Here is a 25,167-nt window from a genome sequence, read left to right on the forward strand (position 1 = left end):
AGCGAGCGGCGAGAGGCCGGTCCGGGGCTGAAGAGGCGGCCGAGCCAGAGCCAAACTCTCAATGTGCGTTCGCCTCAGCGCGGTGGACCCTGCCACAGCCGCCTCGAACTCGGCCCCCTGCAGCTGCGCCTGCGCGCGCCTGCGCGTAGTTGAACCCGCCCGCCCGCTCGCGCGCCAGCGCTAGCCAGAACGCGAGGACCAACTGAGGCACCTCACAGGCTGTCACCCCCACCCCGCCGGGCGCGCGCCCCAGCCCCGCCCCTTTCTCCTCTTCACTCCTCTTCGGCCCTCGTGACGAGGGAAAGGAGAGGCGGGCAAGCGGGGACGCGCCTCGGGGACGCGCCGGCCCTTTCGCCTCAGCCGCGGATGTGGGCGCGCGCGCGCGCTTCTCCCCAGAAGCCTAGCGCCGCCTTAATTATTATTATTATTATTTTTGCTTCTCCTGCCCCCCGCCCCTTCCCCACAAGGAAGCGATGGCCGTTCCTGAGCAGAAAAACCGGCGGGTTTACCCGTCCAGCCAGGATAAATTGAAAGGTTTATGGATGGATTGAGGCTAGTGTTTCATAACCGTGGCAAAGTTAAGATGGGATTTCAGTTCCCAGAATTCCCCAGCCAGCGGGGAAGGTTCCCGTTCCCCATCTCCTTCCTGTGTGCGCCTTGCCTTGCCCCGTGTTTGACAATTTTGACTCCGTTATAGTGTCACTGTTTACAATATTTTATCTTGTTTTTCATGGAATCATAGGGCTGGAAGGGATCTTGAAGGTCTTCTAGTCCAGCCCCCTGGCCAAGGCAGGAGTCCTTAACACAATCCTGGTCATCCGATCCCCAGTGATGGAGCACCCACAACTCCAGGAGAAAAAGCAATTCCATTGATTAATTGTTCTCAAAGGAAATGGATTTATTTATTGACTTTATATTGCCGCCTATTCGCCCATGGTGACTCAAGGCGGTTTACAGAATATAAAACCACATTTAAAACCAATTTAGAATAACAAAAAAAAATATCAAATGAATTAATATACTACAAGATAACAAAATCAGCCCCCCAACTCCCACCCCCTGACCCGACAACAGCAGATCCCAAGAGCCATTTAATGGGCTCCATCCTGCTCTGGGTTCCCCAGACCCACTGGTAGAACCAAGTCTTCAGCGCCTTCTGCAGTCCTTGTGGTCCAGGTTGGATGCCCCTCTGATGGAGCTTCTTTGCTGCTTCTCCTGCCCTCAGATGCTACGGAGAATAAATCGATGTCCACTTCCCTGTGTCAACTCTTCTTCATGTATTGGAAGGTGGCTATTGTGTCACCCCCAAGCCTTCTCTTCCTTAGGCTAAACATACCTACCAGTGGCCCCCTTAGCTGTTCATCATATGATTTAGCCTACAGACCCTTTATCACTTCGATGCTCTTTTCTGCACCCTTTCTGGGGTCTCAGGCTCTCAGCATCTTTTTTTTTTTGGAGCAGGGTGACCAGAACCGGACATAGTATTCCAAGTGTGGCCATACTAGTGCAGTATAGAGTGGTACTATCACTTCCCAAAATCTTGATGTTATCATTGGGGAATTAACTGATTGTAAGCTGCTTAGAGTGACCTCTAGGTGAGGCATCATATAAGTTTAATAAATAAATATTAAAAATACACATAAATTCCCAGAATTCCCCAACCAACTTGGATGGATTTCAGCTCCCAGAATTCCTTCTCCAGGATGGGTGGACTTCAACTCCTGTAATAATAAATGATAATAACTAATAAATGTAATAAAACTCCCCTAACTTTGCAGACTTCCCCAGCGATTCCATGAGAAATTCTGAGAATTGATGTCTGCCCATCTTAAAATTGCCGAGGTCGAGAAATGCTGATTGGGATCATCCCAGTTTGCTTTGTTTTGCTGAGCAGGGTGGAGGGAAACTGGATTTCCTGCCAGGAGTTGGTACCTTTTCCTCTTCACTGTGTTCCCTCTTGCCCAGGTTTCACCCTTCAGGGCTGCTGATCTGTGGGAGCTTCCAAGCTTCTTTCCACTGCACCCAATGTTATGATCTTCTTTGCCTATTGTTAAATAAATCATGTGGTCATTAAGCAAATCCAGTTTCTCCCATTGATTTTGCTTGCTGGAAGCTGGCTGGGATTGCATAGTTTTTATATCTCCACGAAGGAATCCAATTCATCTACTAATGAGGTCCATCCTAGCTTACCCTCACCAAACATTTTATAGTTTTCCCTCTCTTGACAATTCACCCGTTTCGACCATCAAATAAGTCTTGAGATTTAATAAACAATGGCACTCCGTACAGTATTTGCAAGGTATGCAGCGTAAGATCTTTTTTCTTTTGATGTCAAACTACACAAAACAACCCGAACAATAATTATATAAACTCTAGCACAATATTGCATATTTAACTTTCAGCTTTTGGAAAGTTTTTGATGGATGATTACTAATCCTGTGGATGTCTTGGCATGCCAAAGTTTTTGACACGCAAAAGCAGAGCAATCACTGAAATTAAAACAGGGAGGAGTCCCAAAATATTCTTCCTAGCATTTGGGAATTCTCCTTTTTTCTCATGCCAGGACCTTTGCCCAATCACGATTGTGCTTTCTGGACACTAGATTCTATTAAAGTGAGTGGAACTGTTTATCATAATTTAATCCAAATAGCTCTGGATTATATGGAATACTTCTGTCTTCTTTGATAGCCTGGCAACAAGTAGGGTAGATTGAAACTGAATGACCGTGACAGTCTCAATCATATACAGGAAGTTCTCTGCTTTTGGTCACAATCAGGATCCAAATTTCCTTTGCTGAGCACGGTGGTTAAATGAATCATGCCTGATTTTAACAGCATTTTTTTGCCACGGTTAAGTGAATCACGGCAGTTAAGTGAACTACATAGTCATTAAGTAAATGTGGCTTCCCCCATTGGCTTGGTTTATTAAAATCTGGAAGATAACAAATTATAAACACGTTACCCTGGGATGCTGAAACCATTACAAATCCATGAGTCCTGGTGGTGCAGTGGTTAGAGTGCAGGCAACTTTTGCTGACTGCCGACTGCCTGCAATTTGGCAGGTTGAATCCCACCAGGCTGAAGGTTGACTCAGCCTTCCATCCTTCCAAGGTGGGTAAAATGAGGACCCAGATTTTAGGGGGCAAGAGGCTGACTCTGTAAACCGCTTAGAGAGGGCTGGGAAGCACTGGGAAGCAGTATATAAGTCTAAGTGCTATTGGTATTGCTTGGGAAGGAAGGAAAGAAGGAAGGAAGGAAGGAAGGAAGGAAGGAAGGAAGGAAGGAAGGAAGGAAGGAAGGAAGGAAGGAAGCAAGCAAGCAAGCAAGCAAGCAAGCAAGCAAGCCATGGTGGCACAGTGATTAGAATGCAGCATTGCAGGATAACTCTGCCCACTGCCAGGAGTTTGATCCACACCGGTTCAAGGTTGACTCATCCTTCTGAGGTGGGTAAAATGAGGAGCCAGATTGTTGGGGGCAATAAACTGACTCTGTAAACTGCTTAGAGGGGGCTGTGAAGCACTGTGAAAGGGTATATAAGTCTAAGTGCTATTGGTATTGCTACGTGCTAGTCACCAAGCCTCTGAATTTTGATCACATGACAGTGGGGATGCTAGTATGACAGTCATAAGTACAAGGACCGGTTATTTTTTTCAGCGCTGTTGTAAAGTCGAATGGTCACTAATCAAATGGTTGTACATGTAGTCTTCAACTTACAACAGTTCGTTTAGTGAGCATTCGAAGTTATAATGGCTCTGCAAAAAGTGACTTACTATCATATTTCCCACTTACCACCATTGTAGCATCCTAATGGTCACATGATTAAGGTGCTTGGCAACTGACTCTTTTTTTTCTGACAGGTTGCAGTGTCCGGGGTCATTTGACCCCTTTTGTGACTTTCTGACAAGCAAAGCCAATGGGAAAGCCAGATTCACTTAACAATCATGTTACTAATAATGATTCACTTAACAACTGTGGCAAGAAAGGTCATAAAATGGGGCAAAATTCACTTAACAACTGTCTCAGCAACAAAAATTTTGGGCTCAATTGTCGTAAGTCGAGGACTACCTGTATTTATAATGCTAAATCAAATGTGTAGTATACAAATGAAGTGCTGAATTAGGAGCAGTAAGACACACGTTCCAGTCCACCCTCAACTATGGAAGGAAACTAGGGCAATCACACTTTCTCAACTCAGCCTTTCTCACAGTTGTTTTGGGGATAAAATGCTACTTACACCACCTTGAACTCTTGAATGAGACATAACAAATGTGAATTGTTTATTTTTGGCTCAGCATGACATGGAGACTAAGGCAGGTATTGTTTATTTTTGGCTCAGCGTGACATGGAGACTAATGCAGATATGAAGTAGGCTATTATAATTTGAGCCACAAAATATAACTTAAAAGACAACATGTTGGTGTTCTGTTGTTTGTAATGTACTAGAACTTCCTGCCCAGAAGAGAATGAAAACGTTTAATTTGGTTTTTGTACCACATTCCTGTCACTGTGGACTAGGCACTGTTATCGAAGAACACACAGAAGAAACCAACTTCATAGAAAGTTCACAAAAAATATATATTTGTACAGTATATGCATTTTCTGTAATTATAAGACCTTAGAATGCAGAATAATAGTCTGCTATAACCAGATAGATATTATCTATCTCTTCTTTTTATTTTCCTCTAATGCAGATTTCAATCTTGACTTTACTGATTATAACTTCTGAGAGTTATAGTTCCAAAATAAAATATCTGAATTGTGCCCAGACAAAGAAGGCTAATCAAATATTTGCTTTTAAGCATATATCATTCTTTTTTCTTTTCTTTTCTGAAGAACAGTGCTGCCAGCTCTCAAGCAAGCAAAGACAAGCTTTTCACTCCCATAGAAAAACTTAATAACATTACATCTAATTTGTCTTTGCTGACAAACCAAATATGACATTTATATTCTAATAAATAAACATTTTTTTCAAGCAGGATCTATAGAATGCTTTCCTTTGTACATTCTCTTGTTTATTTAACTACAAAATCTCTTGGTAACTTTTACATTTCTCCAGAGAGAAATCCGCTTGTCTGTGTAGGTTTTAAAGTTTTATTTAGAAAAAAATAATTTCCTAATTGCTTTGATCTATAGTCAGACTTAGGGGAAAGCTTAGCATTCCTGTCCTGTCTGGAAATAAATCACACGTTGGATGGAATATTCTTTATGGCTTCATAAGCATATTGTACTCAGCCATAGTTTGTTTCATCATGATTTATTGAATAAACAGTAATTGATTCAATCCACACAACATGTTAAATTATAAGTAGGGCAACTGACTCGAGTCAGAACTAAAATGAGGTTTAATTTAAAGTAAATAAAACTAATAGAATTGTCCTGAATCTTTTTTTTCTTTCTGTCAAGTTCAAAATTATAATTTGGTGGCAACTTTACGCAGGATCAGGGGAGTAGCTCCATGCAATCTTACTCTTAGAATGTGCATCTATGCTATGAAAAACATGGTGGAAGGGAACAAACCCCACTGTCTCAGCTTACTTCCCTTTGCTCCAATGCCTTAAGCAATCTTTCCCTAGCCTAGGGTCTGGAAGTGAGCAACAAAGAAACTCAAAACAAGACAAGGAAGGACGGATTTCGCTCCCTGTTTTGACCCCCTATTCCATTCTATGTATTGATATAATAATGGACACTCAGATTGAATACAATGGCAAGAAATTTGGTGACCATTTGAAGTTACAACAGCACTGAAAAAAGTCACCTACGGTTTTCTCATACAACCATTGCAGCATCCCCATGGCCATGTAATCAAAATTTGGGCACTTGGCAATTGGCATGTATATATGATGTAGCATCTTTCAGTCATGTGATTGCCATTTCCAACCTTCCTAACTGACTTCTGACAAGCAAAATCAATTGAGGAAACCAAATTTGTTTAATTACACCACACAATTCACTTAACAACTGCAGTGATTTGCTTAATAATGGGGGGAGGTAGTAAAATTGGGTGGAACTCACTTGACTGCCCTGCTTAGCAACAAAGATCCTGATCTCGATTATAGTCGCTGTTGGAAGAAAAATCCAGTTCCAGTTCCAAGCCAGGAATAAAATGGAGGCTGCTTAAGAAAGAAAGGCCCATTTATTGGTGAACAGAACCAACACACACACAGCGTTCAGTTCTGGGACAGCTGACAAAATGGAGTTGAGAGTGGGTGGATTTTTTACCTTCTGGATTCCTATGGGGTCATGTAGGGGTCATGGCTAGCAAAAGGGGAAATGCAAATCCTAGGTGTTTGTGTGAGCTAATCTTGTCAACCTTTGGCTTGTTGCTTATCTAGAGTTTCTGTCTGACCCATCTTTCTGAATGGATGACCAAATCTGCATTTCTAAAAGCTAGCCTCCTCAATTTCTGTTTGGGGGCAGGGAGACTCGGGCTGGTTTCTGCCTCCCTTAAGATTTCCCCCTTTATGGAAAATATTCTATTCTGCCTTTTTAATATTCCCCAAATTCCCCAAAATTTAATTCTGTAGGAGGGTGGATGGGTGCTGACTTTCTACATCATAAATTGAGGACAACCTATATATGATCAAAATTCTTACAAACATGATGTGGCTTCCATCTTCAGAAGTTAAATAGTTGGCTACTGGAAGGGAGTATTTTATATTCACAGGATAGATTTATCTTTTGTGGAAAGTTTGCTGGTCTGCTTCCTTGAAGCTTTTATTAGGAAGCTGTTGATTTTTATATCCTATGGTTGAGCCAGAAATAAATCAGATAACTGCTGAACATGGATGAGGACAGAAAAGTCTGGAGAGATTACAGGTAACAGATAATCAGAGTTGGAAAGGACCTTGCAGGTCATCTAGTCCAACCCCCCCGCCTAAACGGGAGACCCTACACCATTTCTGACAAATGGCAGTCCAATCTCTTCTTGAAAGTCTCAAGTGATGATGCTCCCACAACTTCTGCATGTTCCATTGATTGATTGTTCTCACTGTCAGAAAGTTTCTCCTTATTTCCAGGTTAAATCTCTCCTTGTTCAGTTTCCACCCATTGTTCCATCCATTGATTCAAAGAGCATCTGTAGAAATGTCATATTTTTGTTTTTACTCTCTTCTCCCCATTTTCTATGCTTATTTAGAATAAAATGTTATTAGTATGTTATACTTTTCCCCATTGGTTAGACAGAGCATTTTATGTGGTTTCTGAAAAAAAAAGTTGGAAAGGAACATAAGAAAAAGAAACATACAATGTATAGTGCAACATATAAGCTGTTAAACAATTAGTTTTTAAAATGTATGTATATCTGCATGTGTGTGTATGTATACGTGCACACCTTTACCTTCCTCCCTCATCCCATAAAACAGTGTTTCTCAACCTTGGCAACTTTAAGATGTATAGATTTCGATCTGTAGAATTCCCCAGTGACACATGTTATAGTTGCAAAGATTGAAAAACACTTCTATAAAATAATGGGAAGGACATTTGATGGTTGAAGATTTCTCATCCCTCATTGAAATTCCACATATTTCTGCTAATGCATTAATCCTAAGCAGGAGGGTGCAGTAAAATGTCCTAGTCAATGAACAGGAAAAAGAAAGGGCAATATTTGTATGCCAACGGAGCACCCAGGGGAAAAAATGAAGCTGCTGGGGAGTACAGTAAGAGGTTTTTTTTAAAGGGGAAAATATGCCTATGGAAAGCATGGGACTAGCTGGACCCAAAACTCTGTTTTGAGGCACATGAAAGATCAATAACATTGGATTTGAAAATTTAGCAAGGGTGTGCTCACAAGGTGTCCATTCTACAATATAACTACTCAACGATTATGGTTCATTTTTTGTTTTATCTATTCTGTTATTAGTGGAGACATCTTGCTGAAGGTAGATGCATTTAGAGGCCAAATTCATAGTTCTTAGCAGTTTGGGATGTTTTTCAACCTTGGGAAGTTTGATATGTGGATTGCAGCTCCCAGAACTCCCCAGCACGCTGAGTAATTTTGGGTATTGAGATCCATACATCCTAAATTTCCCTAGATTGAAAAAAGCCGTCCTATAAGAGAACTGCCATAATCTTTCAAAGAAGCAAAAAAGATGGATTCTGCATTCCTTTTCCACCTCCACTTGGATATTAATACAATTGCACAGAGGCCGGGTTTGACATAATATATTTAATACTTTTATCAAGAGAAGAAGAAAAACGTCAAAAAGGGCGAAAACATCTTCAAGGTACTTTTAAAATCCCACGAATCCAAGATACGCCTCCACGAGGGCGGTTCCGTACAGGAAAGACGATTGGACCATTGGTCCGGAGAATCGCCGCCCCAAGCTGTTGACCAATGGGGACGAAAAGGGGCGGCTCCCTAAGGCTGGAGGCCAGCTGTGACTGGCTGGGGAGGAGAGGCGGAGCCAAAGGCCGAGCAAGAGCGCGAAGACTCAAACGCAGCTTTTTTCCCTGAGCTTTTGGCGCTTTCCGGGGCTCGGTCGCTCATCTTAGCCAAGGCGGGAGGCGGCTATCATGACGGCGGCGGCGGCGGGAGAGGTGAGTCTGACCGGTGTCAGGCGCGGGGCTGGGAAGAGCTATCCGCTAACCGGCGGAGAAGAAGCTGCCTCGGCTGTCGGGGGGGAGGGGGGATCTTCCCTCATAGACGTTTCAGAGACCCGGGACTACGGCTCCCGGCGTGCACTGCGGCTCCGCTTCGATATCCCGGCATGCCAAGGGCGGCCCCGTTCAGGTGTTCTGGCTATCTTGGTGGTGTTTCCAAAGTGGCGGGGCGAACAGATGGGGACAGCGGTTAGGGCAGCCCCCCAAACGACCCCTAGGTGGCAGCAGAGCCCCAGCTCGGCAATGCCATCTAGGCTTTGTCCGGAATTTTTGAGTTCGGGTCCAGTAAACCTGGTTTCCTGCATTCCGGGTTGGAGAAAACGGGGATGAAGAGGTGTGTGTGTGTGTATGTGTGTTTACGTGTTGGAAAAAAAGACGTGTTTCGAGGCCCAGATTCACAATGGTTGGAAACTAATCAAGGAGAGAAGCAACTTGGAATTAAGGAGAAATTTCCTAACAGGGAGGACAATTAACCAGTGGAACTGCTTGCCTTCAGAAGTTGCAGGTGCTTCATCACTGGAGGTTTTTTAGAAGAGCCTGGACAGCCTCTTGTCTGCAATGATACAGGGTCTCCGGCTTGATTTCTATTCTAAATGTTATACTGCACAAAGTCAGGAAATGTTAGCTTAGCAAGAAGGGTGAATTCTCAACGGTGAATTAGAAGGCAGGTTTAGGCAATGTGATGTCCAGCCAGTATATAGTTAATGGGAATTGGGATAGTTAGTTAGGAATTGGGAGCTGTTCCCCTTAAGGGAATGCATCATGGTAAATGTAGTTAAGGTATCCTGGGAAATGTAGTCCATGTCATGTGGCCACATCTGTAATCCTGATTGGTCACTGAATTGACCCTTGGTGGGTTGGGGGAGGTTTCTCCACTCTTGCCTGGAACCCAGTAATATGCTGCTGCCTCAACCCCCTTGCTCCTCCTTTTTGGGGATGAAAGATTACCACCAGAAAGTCAGCTATGCAAAGAGTTGGACGTTGAGATGAATCTCAATGTAACTGTAAGTTATATTGAGGATGCCTGATGAACCAATAAAAAGACTTTGTATGGATGCTTTGTGGAGTTATCTATCTGCCTTTATACATTCAGCCAGCAATTATAGAGGACAGAATAGGCAACCTAAAAGACAACTAAGGCTTAGTACACAAATCAGGGTGGAAGAAACTCTTAACTAGTATGATCCGTGAGCATGGTCCCTCTGATAGGTGGGAACTGTCAATTCTGAAATCTTGGTAGTTTTGTTTATGCCCCACTTTCCTGAAAAATTTCAACGTGACATTTGTAATGTTCTTTCCTCTATTTGATCTTCACTGGGGGGAAGGGGAATCAGCATAGAGATTTTCGAAATGGCTTTTATATCCATCTAAGCTCTTTGAAAGTTTGACTTAACCTAGCCTGTGATTAGTCTTGTGGTGACAATTGAGACTTGGGCAAGATGGAGGGATTTGGGCCCGAATTTTTGCCAAACTTCATTTGGCGTTCTGTAAAGTTGCTTTGGATTACAGTAGTGCAATGAATGGATGGAGCTGGTTTCTCTCTCTTTTTTTAAGAAAGATCCACAAGAGTGCTGGGGCAATCACAAAATTCAATTAGAATTTTTTACTTGGATGTATTTTATGCACCAAATGTCTGCATTTTGAAGCAAAGCTAGGGAATTTGTAGCTCCAATACTGATAAAGTATAATTTTAAATAAATCCAACCCTTATCCTGGTTTTGACAGCTACCATTAAACAATGTCCAGAGAATATAAAAGCTATAAATGTTGCTTCAGTTCCCAAATGATGTGCTGGGTTCTTATATTTTGCTTTTCTTAGCATAATGTGTTCCCCCAGTATTGTGATATGTAAACCACGTTTCATGGTATATTGTAGTAGTGAATCCAGTTAATTAGGTTTGTCAAAAATCGTTAAGTATAATGCAATCTATGTACTAAAGCTAAATCAACCTGGTTGAATCTGACAAGAAATGAATAATGCCATACTTGCCTTCTTTTTTAAATACTGGATGTTGCATGTGCTTATCTTTTCATACTTACCGATGTTCCTGAACTGTAGTTCCATTTGAATGCCCAGGATGTGAAAACTCAAAGTACCTCTGACAGTGATTCAGACAGTGGACAAGGCAGCTGTGAAATGAGCTTCCGGTCCCAGATAAGCAAGGGAGTTGCATCTGTTGACGAAGGAGGTGTGTATCTTCTTTTAAACAAAATAAACTTTATTAAATTTTACAGTTAAAATATACAAACAACACACACACAGATTGGGAAAGGAAAGAAAAACAAAGAAAAAAGGGTAAAACAATTAAAAATGATTGCATCAACAGTTTGTGGTTTCTTATTTATCACATCATTTTGTGGCATATTTGCAATTAATCTTTAGTGCGAATATCTACTATTGTCACTCCTCCTCATTTACAATTTATTAATATTATTATTATATAGTCTATCTTTGGTCTATCCACTCATACCAACAGTTCCAACTCATATAGTACTCTGATAGTTCTTTATTATTTAGTGCTAGATTTAGTTTATCCATTTCTGTGCAGCTTGCTATTTTCTGAATAATCATTTCCTCTGGTGGCGTATAGGGAGGAGGTATGTATCTTTTGGGTATAATTTCACTACAACAGGGGTCCCCAACCGCTGGTCCACGTCCCACTACTGGGCCATGGCATATTTGCAAGTGGGCTGTGTGAGCTCAACTTACGTGAGCAGTAGGCCAGCATGGATGCGCAATGCTACTTGCAGCTGAGCTGTGCATGCTGGCCCACTGCTTGTGTGCTGGTCCGCCATTCACATGGCCCGGTTCCCCCCCCCCGCCCCCAGCCAGGCTGCCAAGCCACAAAGGTTGGAGACTACTGCATTAGAATACAGTTTCAATTTTGTTTGTTAACCTAATGTTACGTAATGTGGTTTGGGTCTGTGTGTGAGAATGTATTTTTTTTCTTAGTGCAGCCCACCAATAATAATTTTTGCCACCTTACAAAAGTTTGAAAGGTTCTTTTTATATGGGAGTTGTTAATTCTTCTGTAACCTCTGGATAAAATATTTTTAGTCAGTCTATGCAGAAGGTATGTCTAAGGATTTCGACTGGCAGGATCTAGGTATAGGGCCTTTTCTGCTGCTACCACCCCTGCTTTGTGGAACATCTTGCCCTCAGAGGTGAGGAAAGCCCCCGATCTCTTGGCCTTCCACAAAGGGGTCAAAACTTGGTTGTGTAGCCTTGCATGGAGGACACAGGGGCCCACACAACTGGGGGGCTGGTTGGCCCTGTGACACCCCCCCCCCACTTGTATTAACTTCTTGTCTCCCCATCTTGGAATTCTCCATTTTTTGAAATTTTATAATAGCAATAAGCACTTAGACTTAGACACCACTTCACAGTGCTTTCCAGCCCTCTCTGAGCATTTTGCAGAGTCAGCCTTTTGCCCCCAACAATCTGGGTCCTCATTTTATCCATCTCGGAAGGATGGAAGGCTGAGTCAACGTTAAGCCTGGTGGGATTCGATCTGCCAAATTGCAGGCAGCGGAAGTAGCTGCAGCACTGCACTCTAACCACTGTGCCACCGTGGCTCATCGTGTGAAATGTAAAAAATAATGTTTTACATTTTTAATCTTAAATTATTCAGTTTTTAATGTATTATTTTGGTTAAATTGTATGCTGTCCCAAAGCCCTTCTCTAAAGTTGAGAGGTAGGAAACATTAAATGAAATAAATAAATATGCAAACTTAACTATGGTTTAGTGAATGGTGTGAAATGGCAAACTAGATTTAAACAAACTACGGCTTTGCACGTAAATGAACCTGGTGTCATGTATTTGGGGCAGATTCAGATGAAGAGATTTGCATGCGTAAGAGAATCAAATGCAGGAGGGTGCTTGCTGACAGCAATAGTGAAGGAGAAGACGGCACCCCTGAGAAACTGAAGGTTGCAGCTGGCAAGGCGGAAAGCACCCAGGAAAAGTATAACTGGCTAGCGGTACAGGAAAACAAAGACAACAGCCTCTCCTGCCAAGCTGGGGTGAATAGTAACGACAGCGATACGGAGAACCTGTTGCCACAGCTTCAGCTGGGAAACCCCAAGAGGGAGGACAAGAGCTTGAACAGGAAAGAAACGAAAGAAAAGAGCAGCTCAAGGAAAAGGAAGAGAAAGGAAGAGAAGAAGAGGAAGACCACAAGGCAAGCAAGAAAGAAGGAAAATGCACAGGAACAAAAGGTATGATGGGAAGTAAGACAATGGCTGAGGACTCTAGCATCATTTTGTAGTATGATCTAGAGCACACTAGAGCAGGGGTCTCCAACCTTGGCAAACTTTAAGCCTGGCAGACTTCAACTCCCAGAATTCCCCAGCCAAGCTTTGCTCCTGGGAGTTGAAGTCCGCCAGGCTTAAAGTTGCCAAGGTTGGAGACCCCTGCACTAGACCAAACAGATGCAAAAATGAGCATCCGTTTAAGGATTTGTCTCTCATTACACAGAAATGCTTTGCCCGTGTTCTAAAATACCCATACTCCTCTCTCTACGAAATAACAACTGCCAACAACTGCATTGCACATAGAAACATGAAAAACATGAATCACTTTAACATGGTTTTCCCAGACATGAAAATGTTTGGCATATGCAATTGATTGAAAGCCTGATTTCACGAAAACCCACTGCTTGTAAATCCACTGTGACGTAGTGCATGAGAAATGATTGAAAAGAGACTGAGACTTGGCTAGATTAGGGGTGTTTTAGGATGAATGGGCAAGTTGTCTATTTTGTTTGGCTATATATAGAGCATCTGGTGGGGAAGAGTGGAGTGATTCATTGTTCCAGTGTAACCTTTTATAAAGGTTTGTGGTATTTTCTCTCACGTTGGCCTCCCCAACTTAGTTTCTAGTCATGGGTTCTGACCACATTACTGTCTGAGGACTTTAATTCAACAGATCTGAAAGACGTGAAGCTAGGAATTGCAGTTCAGCCTATGCAGGACTGGGGGCTGGTTTGAAAAACTCATTTATGGAATTGAATTGCTTCACTGGAATTCCTGTATTTTATTTCCATTGTTCTTAGGAGAACGGTGAAGACTTTCCTTTTAATGACAGTGGGTGTTTGCTGACAGATAGAGAGCTCTTTGACAATGGCTTGGAGGAGGAAGAGGATGGCTCTCCTTTTCAAGTTGGGAATTTGGAAATGTCAAATACTGCAGAGAAAGTGAAAACCAAAAAACGGAAGGTGGGTTGCATAAAGTTGTTATTGTTGTTGTTATCACACAGCCAGATGTCTAGAGTGGGTTTGGCATTTTTGTTCACTGGAGTCCTCAAGGACGACATCATTGTTGTTGTTGTTGTTGTTATTATTATTATTATTATTATTATTATTATTATTATCAGACTACACAACTTGTTTAGGGGAAAAAATCCCGGAATCCCTAACCAAGAGGCAATTTGGCTATGTTGGAATAATTTTCATTTCTTGTCCTTTGTCTCCCATAGAATCCCATTGTCCCTCAAGTATGAGATGAAAATTAACATTCCCTTTTTGCTTCCAAACAGCTATTTTCAGAGAGTGAGGATTACAAACACGTGATGGATGAAAATGAGGGACCACTTTTAAAAGAATCTAGAAAAAGGGTAAGTACTTCCCCCCCCCCCCCCATATTGATTTATACTTGGCTTTATTTTCTTCCCAGTTTTTGTTTAACTTAAGAGATTCGTACGGTAGCATATGCGTCTTCCATCTTCTGCCTGTCTGATTTTTAATTAACATTTCACAATATGTTTTTAAAGCTATTTATTCCAAGATTTTCCTTCCTTTATTTAGAAGCTGAAACCAGCCAAGTTAACAAAAGAAGAAAACAGGCAGCTGCATAGTGAGAGCCAGCGTCTTGTTAGAGGTATAAAAATGCTGAGGCTCTGTAATGCTTTAAAGACACCCCAGGGGCAATTTTTGTATTACACTGTAATTATGCACTCCCCCCCCACCCAAAAAAGGGCTCTATTGTCAAGTCATTTGTGTAATTTACCTAAAAACGCATCAAATTAATTCTTAGAGCAAGGTCAAGGCCTACCTGTAATCTACTGAACACTCTGGTATATGCTGAAGATCAGCTTCATAATTTTTGATACTCTTGCATTTTTGCTAAATTAAAAGTGATGTTACAAATGTTAATAATGCAATTAATGGTTTGGTTAGGTTGATTTTCTTCTTCTTCTTCTTCTTTTTTTTTTTGTGGTAGAAGCCGCAATGACACTACCGTATCACCTGCCAGAGGCCAAAAGCGTGCAGGAATTCTTCAAGCATAAACCTCGTCCTTCTTTCCAAGGAAGTGCAATGACTTTGCTGAAGTAAGTCCAATTTCCTTTTTTTCATATTCTTTTAACTTCTCAACGTTCTTGGCTGACACTGTTGGAACAGCATAAGTTGCAATTGGATGCACGATCCAGCTTCTAAAAGAAAATATGTATTTCTACATTTTGTGGGTATGAAAATATGCTTGCTGCAATTTCAAAAATCAAAGGGATGTCTCTGAAAAAGATTATAAATGTCAAGAACTGACTTTTGCTGCCTGTCCCAGGTTTTTGGCTTAACAAAAACATCCCAAGAATGCTATATAAAATAAGCAAATATGCATAGTTTTTAATTTGAGAAACTTTCTCAATGTTCTTTGTTTTCCTTGGATAAAACTGGATAAACTTGAAGAATTCCTTTAATTCAGAGTCCACAGTTTGCCCTTGTCCCTTTTAAATCATGTGCTATATAGTGCTGTGATAATATTTTCTTGATTTTTATACCTGGTTGAATTTTCATTACTGGGGTTTGACTGTTTCTTAATTCAAAAGATTGTTATTCAAACTATAGTGTGTACATAAGTACAGAATAAATGTTATCCCAATTAGTGCATATGAAAATCTTCCCATTTAGAGTATTCTTGTATTTATAATTGTTACTTATTCTGAGCTAGAAAGTTTTACTAATTTGGCATGTTGCTGTGACCTGATAGACATTTTCTTTGTTCTGGAATTTTGCGCACAAGTGGATAGTTTCTGTTGCTGCTTCATAAATTATGAAGTGTAATTTTGTCAAACATATATAACATAATAAGATTGAATTGGATTTGGAGGCTGCTTGGTGCCAGATTGCCTCTGGAGCAAGCTACAATTTAAAACAATAAAGCAAGCAAAAGGAACTAGAGCATCTCAATAACAATACCTCACAAAATAAAATACAAATTTTACCCTACATGAAGTTTAGGAGAGCAACTATATTTTTAAAGATCGCTGGGACATCATTAGGGTATGAACCATATGAATGTTGGGGTGGGGAATGTAATTGCAGAAGGCATCACCTCTGCCTGACCTTTCTAGACAGATAAAATCCATGAGAGATAACAATTCGTCAGAAAAATGTTCCATATGGCATGAAGGTCTTTATAGATGGTAACCAGCACCTTGAACAAGTAAGCAGGGCAAGTCATGGAGCATTGGAGTTAATCTTTCTGGGTAAACATCTCAGGTTGAGCTAAATTCATTTCATTGTAAGGCTACCTGAACAGAATCTTGCAAATTTGAAGGTACAAACTTACTACTGTCACTTTTAACCTTCAGTCTAGTCCATTATGGTGCATCCTCCCTAACTATCTTTGTGTGACTTTTAAGCCCTTGGGGGTTTGCCTTTCTGTTGTCTGATTGTTTCCTGGGCAGCATCTCTTCCCCTCGTCCTCCAAGATCCATCCACACATTTCATTATAATACTAACATTAGCTGTGCTACTGCATTCTGCACCAACTGTAGCTTCTGAATGGTTTGCAAGGTCAGCCTCAAGTAGAGCACCTTGCAATAATCCAATCATGATTATTTAATTCATATAGGTCCCTTCTTTTATATTCTGTGTAACTTCAGCTTAATTGTCTCACATTTTGAATTGACTTGCGTTCAAGGGAAAAAAGGACGTTGCTGATGTATCTGTGTCTTGATAAACAGATCAATGAAACCTCAACCTGACTCGTTCAAAGAAGGTAACGTGACAGGGAATTCCAGTATCAGCTGCCATAACAATGGACAAGAACAGCCTCTCCAGCCAGGAATATTGGACCAGCCAATTTTAGATTTTGCAAATCCTTTGGCTGCCAGTCTTGGCAGCTCTTCTGCAGAGAAAACAGAACATTTGATAGGAGATTGCTCTGAAGTAGATAAGCAGAATGATGATTCCAAAACAGAATTTAGCGACGATCTGAATTCCAGGAAAGAAGGAGAGCTTAATGAAGTCCCTGCTGACTCCATCAAACCACCGGAGGAGAAACTGGAAGGAAATATAGTTGAAGAAAGAGAGGCACAATCATTGGAATTGCCTGTGGTGGCCCAAGAACCCATTCAAGGCTTGGAGCCCCTGGTGGAAATTCCTGGTGACAAGATAAAAAAGTCCAGATTGGATCGGCTACGGAAACTGGGGGTGGATTTGAGTATTAAGCCTAAGCTATGTTCCGGCATGGAGACATTTATTGACCTTGACGAACCTGAACTCAACAGAGGTATGGTAACCCTGAACCTGGTTAGATTGCTGTTATGTATATAGCTCTGCTAAGGCTCTGTGTAGAAGCTACTCCATGCAATTTATTCTGAGAGGTTAACAGGGAGGTAGGAAAGATTTGCATTTTTTCCTAAACAATTGCTGTTTTTTTGCCTTTTTTAAATACTAAATTATAGCAATTACAATTGATTGAGACAATTGATTGAAACAATGGAGATGATGCCATAGTTTGTCAAATCAGTCTATCAAGCTCACATATAGATAGTCCTCGACTTACAACTATTCGTTCGACTTACAACTCCCAATAAAGGAAAATATTTGTAGTTCAGGGTTGACATGAAGGGGCCCTTGGTGCTCTCTGAGCCTGGTTGTTTTCTTGAAGACGTTTCATAATCCAAACTAGGTAACCTCATGAGTGCACTGATGAGGTTACCTAGTTTGGGTAATGAAATGTCTGCGAGAAAACAACCACGCTCAAGAGAGCACCATGGACCTCTCGCTTATAACGTCGATGACTAAAATTACAGTGGTGCTGAACGAATGGTTACAGCCACATCACCCATGGTCATGTGATTGAAGTCAAGGTCCTTGGCAACCCACTTGTACTTATTGTTAAGCCTGAATTCCCCAACGAGTGTTAAGGAAAACAAACTAAACAGAATGTGTAGCGTAGTCAGATAGGCAGACAGGTAAATGTGTGAGATAAGTTTGTATTTTAGTTAACATGCAGTAAAAAGCAGATACGCTTGTGCTATCAAAAATATAGTTTATTCCATTAGGAATTATAGCATAGTCAAAATAAACGGTCCATTAGTCATGTATCATTTCAGTCAGTCCAGTCGAGGATACTCAACTTGCAAAGTCCGTGTTGAATAGCAAATGTCAGTTCACTTACAATAAATCAGTCCGATTATCTCTTCTCTCCGTTGAGAAATCAACACTCCTTTCTCTCCTCCGTTCCAGTAAGGAAAAACGCAGTCATCAATCCATCCAGTAATTAGGGATCATTAAGCCAGAGAGAGAGAGCTGCAATTGACTTGCTTCTTTTATGGTGCTTTACAACCACACCCTTAATTACATTCTTGTAGTTAAAGTTACACACACTTTAACCAACAAACTATGATAACTTATTTATTATTTTTACCCAAACCAGTTAGGGTATGTTATCCCTAACACTTATGATCAATGTTATCCCTAACACTTATGATCGATTGAATCTCCCCACAGCCATGTGATCACTGTGACCTGTCCTGCCAGCTTCCCCAGAAAGCCAATGGGGAAGCCAGCAGGGGAATCCACAAGTTGGTGGAGTAAGTCTCCCCTATCCATACATTCTCTTTGACCCTTGCTGCACTTCCTCTCTCCCCCACCCTCAAGTGCCCTCCCTCCCTCAGCCACAGCCACTTACCTGCCTGTGCCCAGGACTTGCAACTTCCTGCTAGCTTTGCCGTTGCCTTAATGACAGCAACCTAGCACTGAAGGATTCTCATCACTAAACATTGTGCTTTATTGACTGCATTGCTTAGTGATGGAAATTATGGCCTTAACTGCTTTGTGATTCAAGGATTACCTGTAATTCCTTTAACACGAGGAACTTAAATATACAATTTAAATCAAAAGCAAGAACAGAAAAAAGCATTGACTAAAAAGACAGAGAGATCACTCTCATAAATAACCAACCAATCAATGAGTTGTTGTTTTACTTCTCTCTGCCCGATATTTGCTGTTTGCCCTCCTGGAGTCAAGCAAAGACAAGGTAATTTGTTTTTTCAAGATCAAGCAGCAAAAATTACTCCAATAAAGGAACACTTCCAAAAGTAGTTTTATGAGAAAAATAGTTCCAAATATTTTATCACTTTATGAAAGCCATTTTCTCGTTTGTTTACCCATTTAAAATAAATTGTTGTATACAGATATCAATGATAATCATTATGGCACATAGCAATAGCAAGAAGAGAAGGAAATGGTAAAAATGGTTTGTTTTTTTTTCTATTGCAAAAACTTCCTATTATGATAGACTGGAGCAGTTCCTAATTTGCAGAAGCTAATATAAATGTAACCATTAGCAGGTGGAGAATACCTTTTGTGGTATCCTCATTCAAATAACAGAATTACTCTTAAATGAAAAGAATGTTTGAGCATCTTCTATCTTGATTTTATCTTGAGACTTGATTTTTAGATCTGTGGTATTTTATGATTTGTTCAAGAGAGAAATTTGTTTCCTCCTATCTGTAACAGAAATATAAAGAAGCTGAGTGGATAACTTTGCAGAATTTGAGTCATGGGTAAATCCAGTATTGAATTGGCTTTTTAAAAAATGAAAAAAAAGTTATAAATGTTGTTCAAAAGATTCTAGTAAATTTCTTTTTGCATTTTTATTTGGGTTTTGTAGAACTGGAAGCTTTGAAAGAACGCTTTGTAAAGCATGCACTTCACACAGCCAAACCAAAGGCAGAACGAATGGTGAGCGTGAATATCATTCGTAAAGAAGTGATGAATGATGGCAAGGAGGAGCTGAAAGCCGACGTGGTACCAGTAACGCTGGCTACAGAGATGGTAGAGGATGCTGCCCGGACTAAACCAGGTATGCTTAGGAGAGCGCAGATTCAGGTTTTAATGTATAGGATTGGTTCTCTTGGATCCAGGAGGGTTGACACAAAGGGAGTTAATTAAGCAAACTCCCTTCAGTGTGAGTTGGAGTTCAACTCTGTGCAGGCTAGGAAGTTATAAAATTTTGAAGTCTTAACTCATCTGTGTCGTGCGAACACAGCCACCAGAATAGTCAGACAATTAAACTGGAGTTAAAATACACATAGATTCATTTTTAAAATGATGTGTTGGGAAGGACCTCTAGCTGAATGAACATCAAGCACTTTTTGACTAGACAGTAGATTTCTATTTGATTAAAGTTTGAAATCGAATATTGGGAATTACCTTCATGAAGAAGGGAGGTATCTCTTTAGGAGACTTATCCTAAAAAAAACATGGCAGGTAGACCGCGATTTACAACTCTTCATTTAGTGACCATTCAAATTTACAACGCGGCTGAAAAACTTGACTTATAACTGTTGTTCATTCTTAAACAGACCATTGCAGCGTCACTGTGGTCACATGATCAGAATTTTGGACGCTTGGTAACTGGCACGTATTTATGATGGTTGCAGGGTCCCAGGGCCATCGGATCCCCTTTTGCGTCCTGACAAGCAGAATCAAAGGGGGAATCCTGATCCACTTAACAACCATTGTTCCTAACTTAAGAACTGCCATTTTTCATTTCGTAAGAAAGGTCACAAAATGGGGCACAACTCACTTCACCCACTTGCTTAGCAATAGAAATTTTGGGCTCAATTATGGTCGTAAGTCGAGGACTACCTGTATTCAAAACCTTCCCAAAGTTGTGTCCGTTTATTTCATCAGAACGATTCATTACCATGGCCGTATCTAAATATTGGTAGGTATTGATAAAGATTGTTTAGAATTCCTGCTTAAAGACATGTTTAAATAGGTGACCAGCCGAATTCCAAATGATGAATCAAATCACGTGAACTGCTATGAGAGGAGGCCACCCACAGCCCCTTGGACTAATTACATACAGCTCTTGACCTCATTTCTACATCCCGTCAAGAAACCAGATCGTAGCTCTGGTAGAAGCTATTTTTTTTAAGCTTTTGCAGCCTTCTTGGCGTATGTAGGGATGTCCCAACCCCCTGTTAGCTTTGGCCTTTCTCTTTTCTCAACAGAAAAAAAAAAGTGTTTCCTAGCTGTGTTTGACATAGCAAAAAGCATAAGGATATCTTAATCTTAAATCTTTATTTATTGGTTAGCCCTTGGGCCATATCAAAGCGCAGAGTTCCACAAATAAATTATTATTAAAATTTGATAAAAGCAATTTAAAGTAGAATTGGATAAAATACAATTTAAAATGAAATTGGAATAAAATATAGTCTAAAATGAAATTGGAATAGAATACAATAATTTAAGATATAGATGAAATATGATAAAATTATATTTCGGTGTCATCCCTGCAATCTACCCCAATCAGTCCCACATATGCAGATCTCAACCGAACCATTTTCCTTAAGTACTGTGCTGTGTTAAATGTTATTTTCAGATTCTGGCTGCACATAAGATAAGTTGTTTTTCCCCCCAAATATAGGGGCAGGTATCGCGCTATACCCGACTATGCTACCAACGCCCGTGAACTGCTGGGATCGGGATCGGACCAAGAAGGGGGGGGGAAGGACCCCTCCCCCCCCCCCCCCCCCCCCCCCCCCCCCCCCCCCCCCTGCCCCCCTTCTCTCTCCCCCCCCCCCCCCCCCCCCCCCCCCCCCCCCCCCGCACCAGGCGCTTCAGGGGGTCTGCCCTTCTGAGCGCCTGCCCCCCACCCCCCACCCCGCCCCGCCCGCCCGCCCCCCCCCCCCCCTGCGGACCGGACCGCCTCGCTGAGGAGGCGAGTTATTTCTGCAGCGCCCACACCAGACAGGCAGGCGGCGGCGGCGAAGGGACCTGGGATGGCGCCGCGGGGGGAGGGGGGACGGCGCGGAAAGCTCCCGGGCCCCCTTCTTTGAGCGCCCTTGGGGGGCGGCCCCCTCCCCCCCCGGCCTATATGGGGATCTCAATGGGTCATAAGGATATGGATGGATCACTTAACTGTCCTTTACCAGTGCATAAAATCTAGAAAGCAATTGCAACTGCATCATGTGGCCATTATGGAAGCTGTTAATTTTCATTTTTTAAATGTCTGGTGAAATCTGGATCTTTTTATCATGTATTACTAGAGATGGGAAGGCTTGGAAAAAACCTGGAAAACAGCGGGGCCCCACCCCAAGCCATTTGGAAAAAAACAAACAATGGAAAACACCTGTTTTTTCCCGGTTTTCCAGGCCCTTCCCATCTCTTTGCATTAAAATATATCATGATAGCATAGGTTAATTGTTCATACAAATCTCACCAAGGCAGTTTACAAGTAAAACCATCGATCATAAATTCAAAACCCACAATATTTTTATTAAAAAAATAAATAAATTCCATGCCAGAGTTGATCTTTGTTTTGACCCTATTTTTCACAGAGCAGAGATGGTAGCAATAGCCAAGTGGGATGAAAAGGGCCAATAGTTTAGCTGGACCAAATTCTCAGCTGATCTTGGCCAGTTCTAACCTGGCATCTGAATAAAGGAAGAGGTAGGTATGCAGTCTAAACAGGTGCCGATTCATTTGCATTGGCTATATAGGCCTGTCAGCCCTATCGTTTCTATGTCTTGTTGCAAAAGCTTCAGGATTGTCCATCACTGGAATAAAAATCCTTCCTTTGGCTTGAGTGTTGACTGTCTCCTTGATTTGCCTCAGTCAGGTCTGATTGCTTATTGACAGTGCCATAGAAATAATCTAGCTCTGCTTCAAGCAATCTTTTTCTGACTTGAAATCCAAAGATAGTTTAACTGTTTTTTTTTTCCTAGTCCTGTCTCATCAGGAAAGTTGGCATGGTTTTTTTTACTCTGTTAGGAAATCAACATCAACATGCAGATTCCAAATAAAGAGAGAAAATATTTCAGGTCTGTCTCAGTGCAGGTAGTCCTTGTTTGGTGACTGCTTCATTTAACAACAGTTCACAGTTATGGGGATGATGAGAAAGAAACGTCGGCAAAAACTAGATCAAATTTAGCGGAAGTTTAAGATTATCATTATGGATAGAAAAAAGGACAAAGAACGCAATTGTATTTCTTTTCATCTTTTTTTCTTTTAATTTCTTGTTTCTCTGTTTCCTATTTTCTGTCTTTGTTTTCGTTTGTTTTGCCTACCTTTTGTTATGGTGAACATTTCTAACCAAAAATAGAAACTTCTGAAAAACTAATTGGACAATCAGTCCTTGCATCTATGAACTTCACAAGTCAAGAAATCAACGGAAAACTGAAAGTAAGATCATGAGCACAGTTGCAGTTTCACTTAGCAAATGCTTCATTTAATGGGCAAATTGCTGGTCCCAATTTTGGTCATTAAACAAGGATTAGCCCTTCTGTGCTAGACAGTATTAACTACTGCTGGGGTCATCCTGTCCCCAAGAACACAGAACCTTTTGGGTCTTGTTCTGAAACCTGGGGAGCAACTCAGCACTTGAGGATGCTTTGAAGCATAAGGTGTTGATGGATTGTTTGAACTGCCTTGGAAAACAAAGCCCAGGGCTCTTCCAGGCAGTTTGCGAAATGCCTTTCCCTTTTCAGGTGCTCCATGATTGCTTTTTTGCTCAGTTGCGTGCAGCTTTGCTGAAATGATGGCTCGAGGCCATAAACTAAAAAGGTGTGTTGCGCGGGCCTTCATGTGGGGATCCAACCTACCTGTCTTCCTTGACTACCCAGGTGAAAAGTTACAGATGTTGAAGGCAAAGCTGCAGGCGGCCATGAAGCTTCGCAGGACGGAAGAACGCCAGAAGCGGCATGCGTTGTTCAAACTGGATAACGAGGAGGTGATGGAGGAGGAGGAAGAAGAGGAGGAGGAGGAAGAGGAGATGTCAGATGAATTGGAGGAGGAGGAGGAAGATGGAGAAGCAGCAGCAGCCAATCAGGAGGTCTCTTTCCTTTTCTTTTTGCCTCCTTTGGCATGTTTTTGCATGTAGTTGGAAGATATCAACCAGGGAATTGAGCTGAGAGATCCTTTTTTGGCTTGCTGCCCAGAAGATAAAAATTCTTTGAAATGAATACCTTCCCCCTCCAGCCATAATTAAGTAATGAAGTCTTTTAAAGGCTTCAGCTGTCCAGAGCAAAGCACTGAAATAAGTGTGATGGGTGTCATATAGGCTTAATTATTGGGTAGCTTTGCAGTCAGAAACCTCACCTGTCCCTGCGCTCCATACCCAGAGCTGTCCTGGCTAATCAAAAACAGAAGGAGGAACATAAAGGTACAAAGGTTTGGTCTGTGCAATGCTGAAATGCCTTCTCTGCCACTAATAAAGCTGGCCAGGCCATTGATCTGTTATTGTGTTTCATATGGCTGGAAAACACCAAATTATGGAATGGCTGTTCTATATCCCACCTTAGTTATACAGTCATCAGATCCGTTTTGGTAGGAGATGAAGCTGAGGATGACAGGATTATGCCCAATGCAACCCACAGCCCTGCTCAGTGGTTGTGTATCAAAGAGAAAGCAACAGGTTCTCTGAGTGGTGCCAAGTGGGTTGTATCCCGGCTTCTTTTACTATAATCTCTCAAGCGTTTTCCTTTTTCTCCTTCTGGCTACTATAAGTTGTAATATGAAGTAAAGCAAAGAGGAACTTTGGTTCTTGATTTGCATTATGCTCCTTCTCCCCAACTGCATGTTACAACGTGGTTACAGAGGTGTCCTGGCCATGGAATGTACTTGCAGCTTCGGGATTCCTGGAATATATTTTTGATGGTTCTCATACCTGCTTTTCAGAAAAGGTGGTGTCATAAGGGACAAATATTTGGTTCTGATCTATTGTTGTTATTGTTCATACTTTTGCATAAGGAGAGGCCGATTCTGCAATTGCCACCAGTAGAATACATATCGGAAGGTTTCCTGATGCAAACTTCTGCAAAATGAGTCTTTGCTCATTTTGCAGAAAGTCTTTAAAAGTAAAACATGCAATGCAATAAGCTTTGTTTCCTGAAGCTTATTGCATTGCATGTTTTACTTTGTAAAACAGGATCTGGCTTGTGGGTTAGTTGTGAGCAGGACTTTCTCAATGGTGACACTATGACTCTTGCCCAGGGAAATTACAATTGCTTTCAGGTCATCTGGCTTTTAATGTCAGTTGACACATATTTGTTCACATAAGTATTCATAGAGTAACTCCTATTTCAGAACCATACTAAATAATTTCTTAACATGTTGTAAATTCCTAACTGCATTAACGTTGTAATTTCTATAACAGCATTATTTTATTTTAAGGGAGGTTGTTTTCCTGTTGATTGGTTGCATTAACTGTGTTGTTTTTATTGGATTTTGATATTATTTGGGGGTCCTTTAGCAAGAGCATAAAATACCTCCTGTAGTAAGGGCAGGGTTCTAGACCAGGGGTCTTCAAACTTGACAGCTTTAAGACTTA

At 41.4% G+C, this 25,167-nt stretch overlaps 1 protein-coding gene across 1 annotated transcript in view; it reads left to right on the plus strand.

Moving 5' to 3' along the window:
• The first annotated feature begins 8,510 nt into the window (after window positions 1-8,510).
• Window positions 8,511-25,167, plus strand: part of CLSPN (claspin) — a 41,354-nt gene continuing 24,697 nt past the window's right edge. The window contains exons 1-10 of the mRNA XM_087970391.1: window positions 8,511-8,534; window positions 10,657-10,786; window positions 12,428-12,816; window positions 13,653-13,814; window positions 14,135-14,212; window positions 14,403-14,475; window positions 14,818-14,926; window positions 16,562-17,109; window positions 19,501-19,692; window positions 23,462-23,670. Of these exons, the coding sequence (XP_087826517.1) occupies window positions 8,511-8,534; window positions 10,657-10,786; window positions 12,428-12,816; window positions 13,653-13,814; window positions 14,135-14,212; window positions 14,403-14,475; window positions 14,818-14,926; window positions 16,562-17,109; window positions 19,501-19,692; window positions 23,462-23,670 (1,914 nt within the window). The remainder of the gene's footprint in view (window positions 8,535-10,656; window positions 10,787-12,427; window positions 12,817-13,652; window positions 13,815-14,134; window positions 14,213-14,402; window positions 14,476-14,817; window positions 14,927-16,561; window positions 17,110-19,500; window positions 19,693-23,461; window positions 23,671-25,167) is intronic.

This window comes from Notechis scutatus, chromosome 8, assembly GCF_049901735.1.
Source record: "Notechis scutatus isolate UNSWTSFEM ecotype Mainland chromosome 8, rNotScu1.2, whole genome shotgun sequence".
NCBI lineage: Eukaryota > Metazoa > Chordata > Lepidosauria > Squamata > Elapidae > Notechis > Notechis scutatus.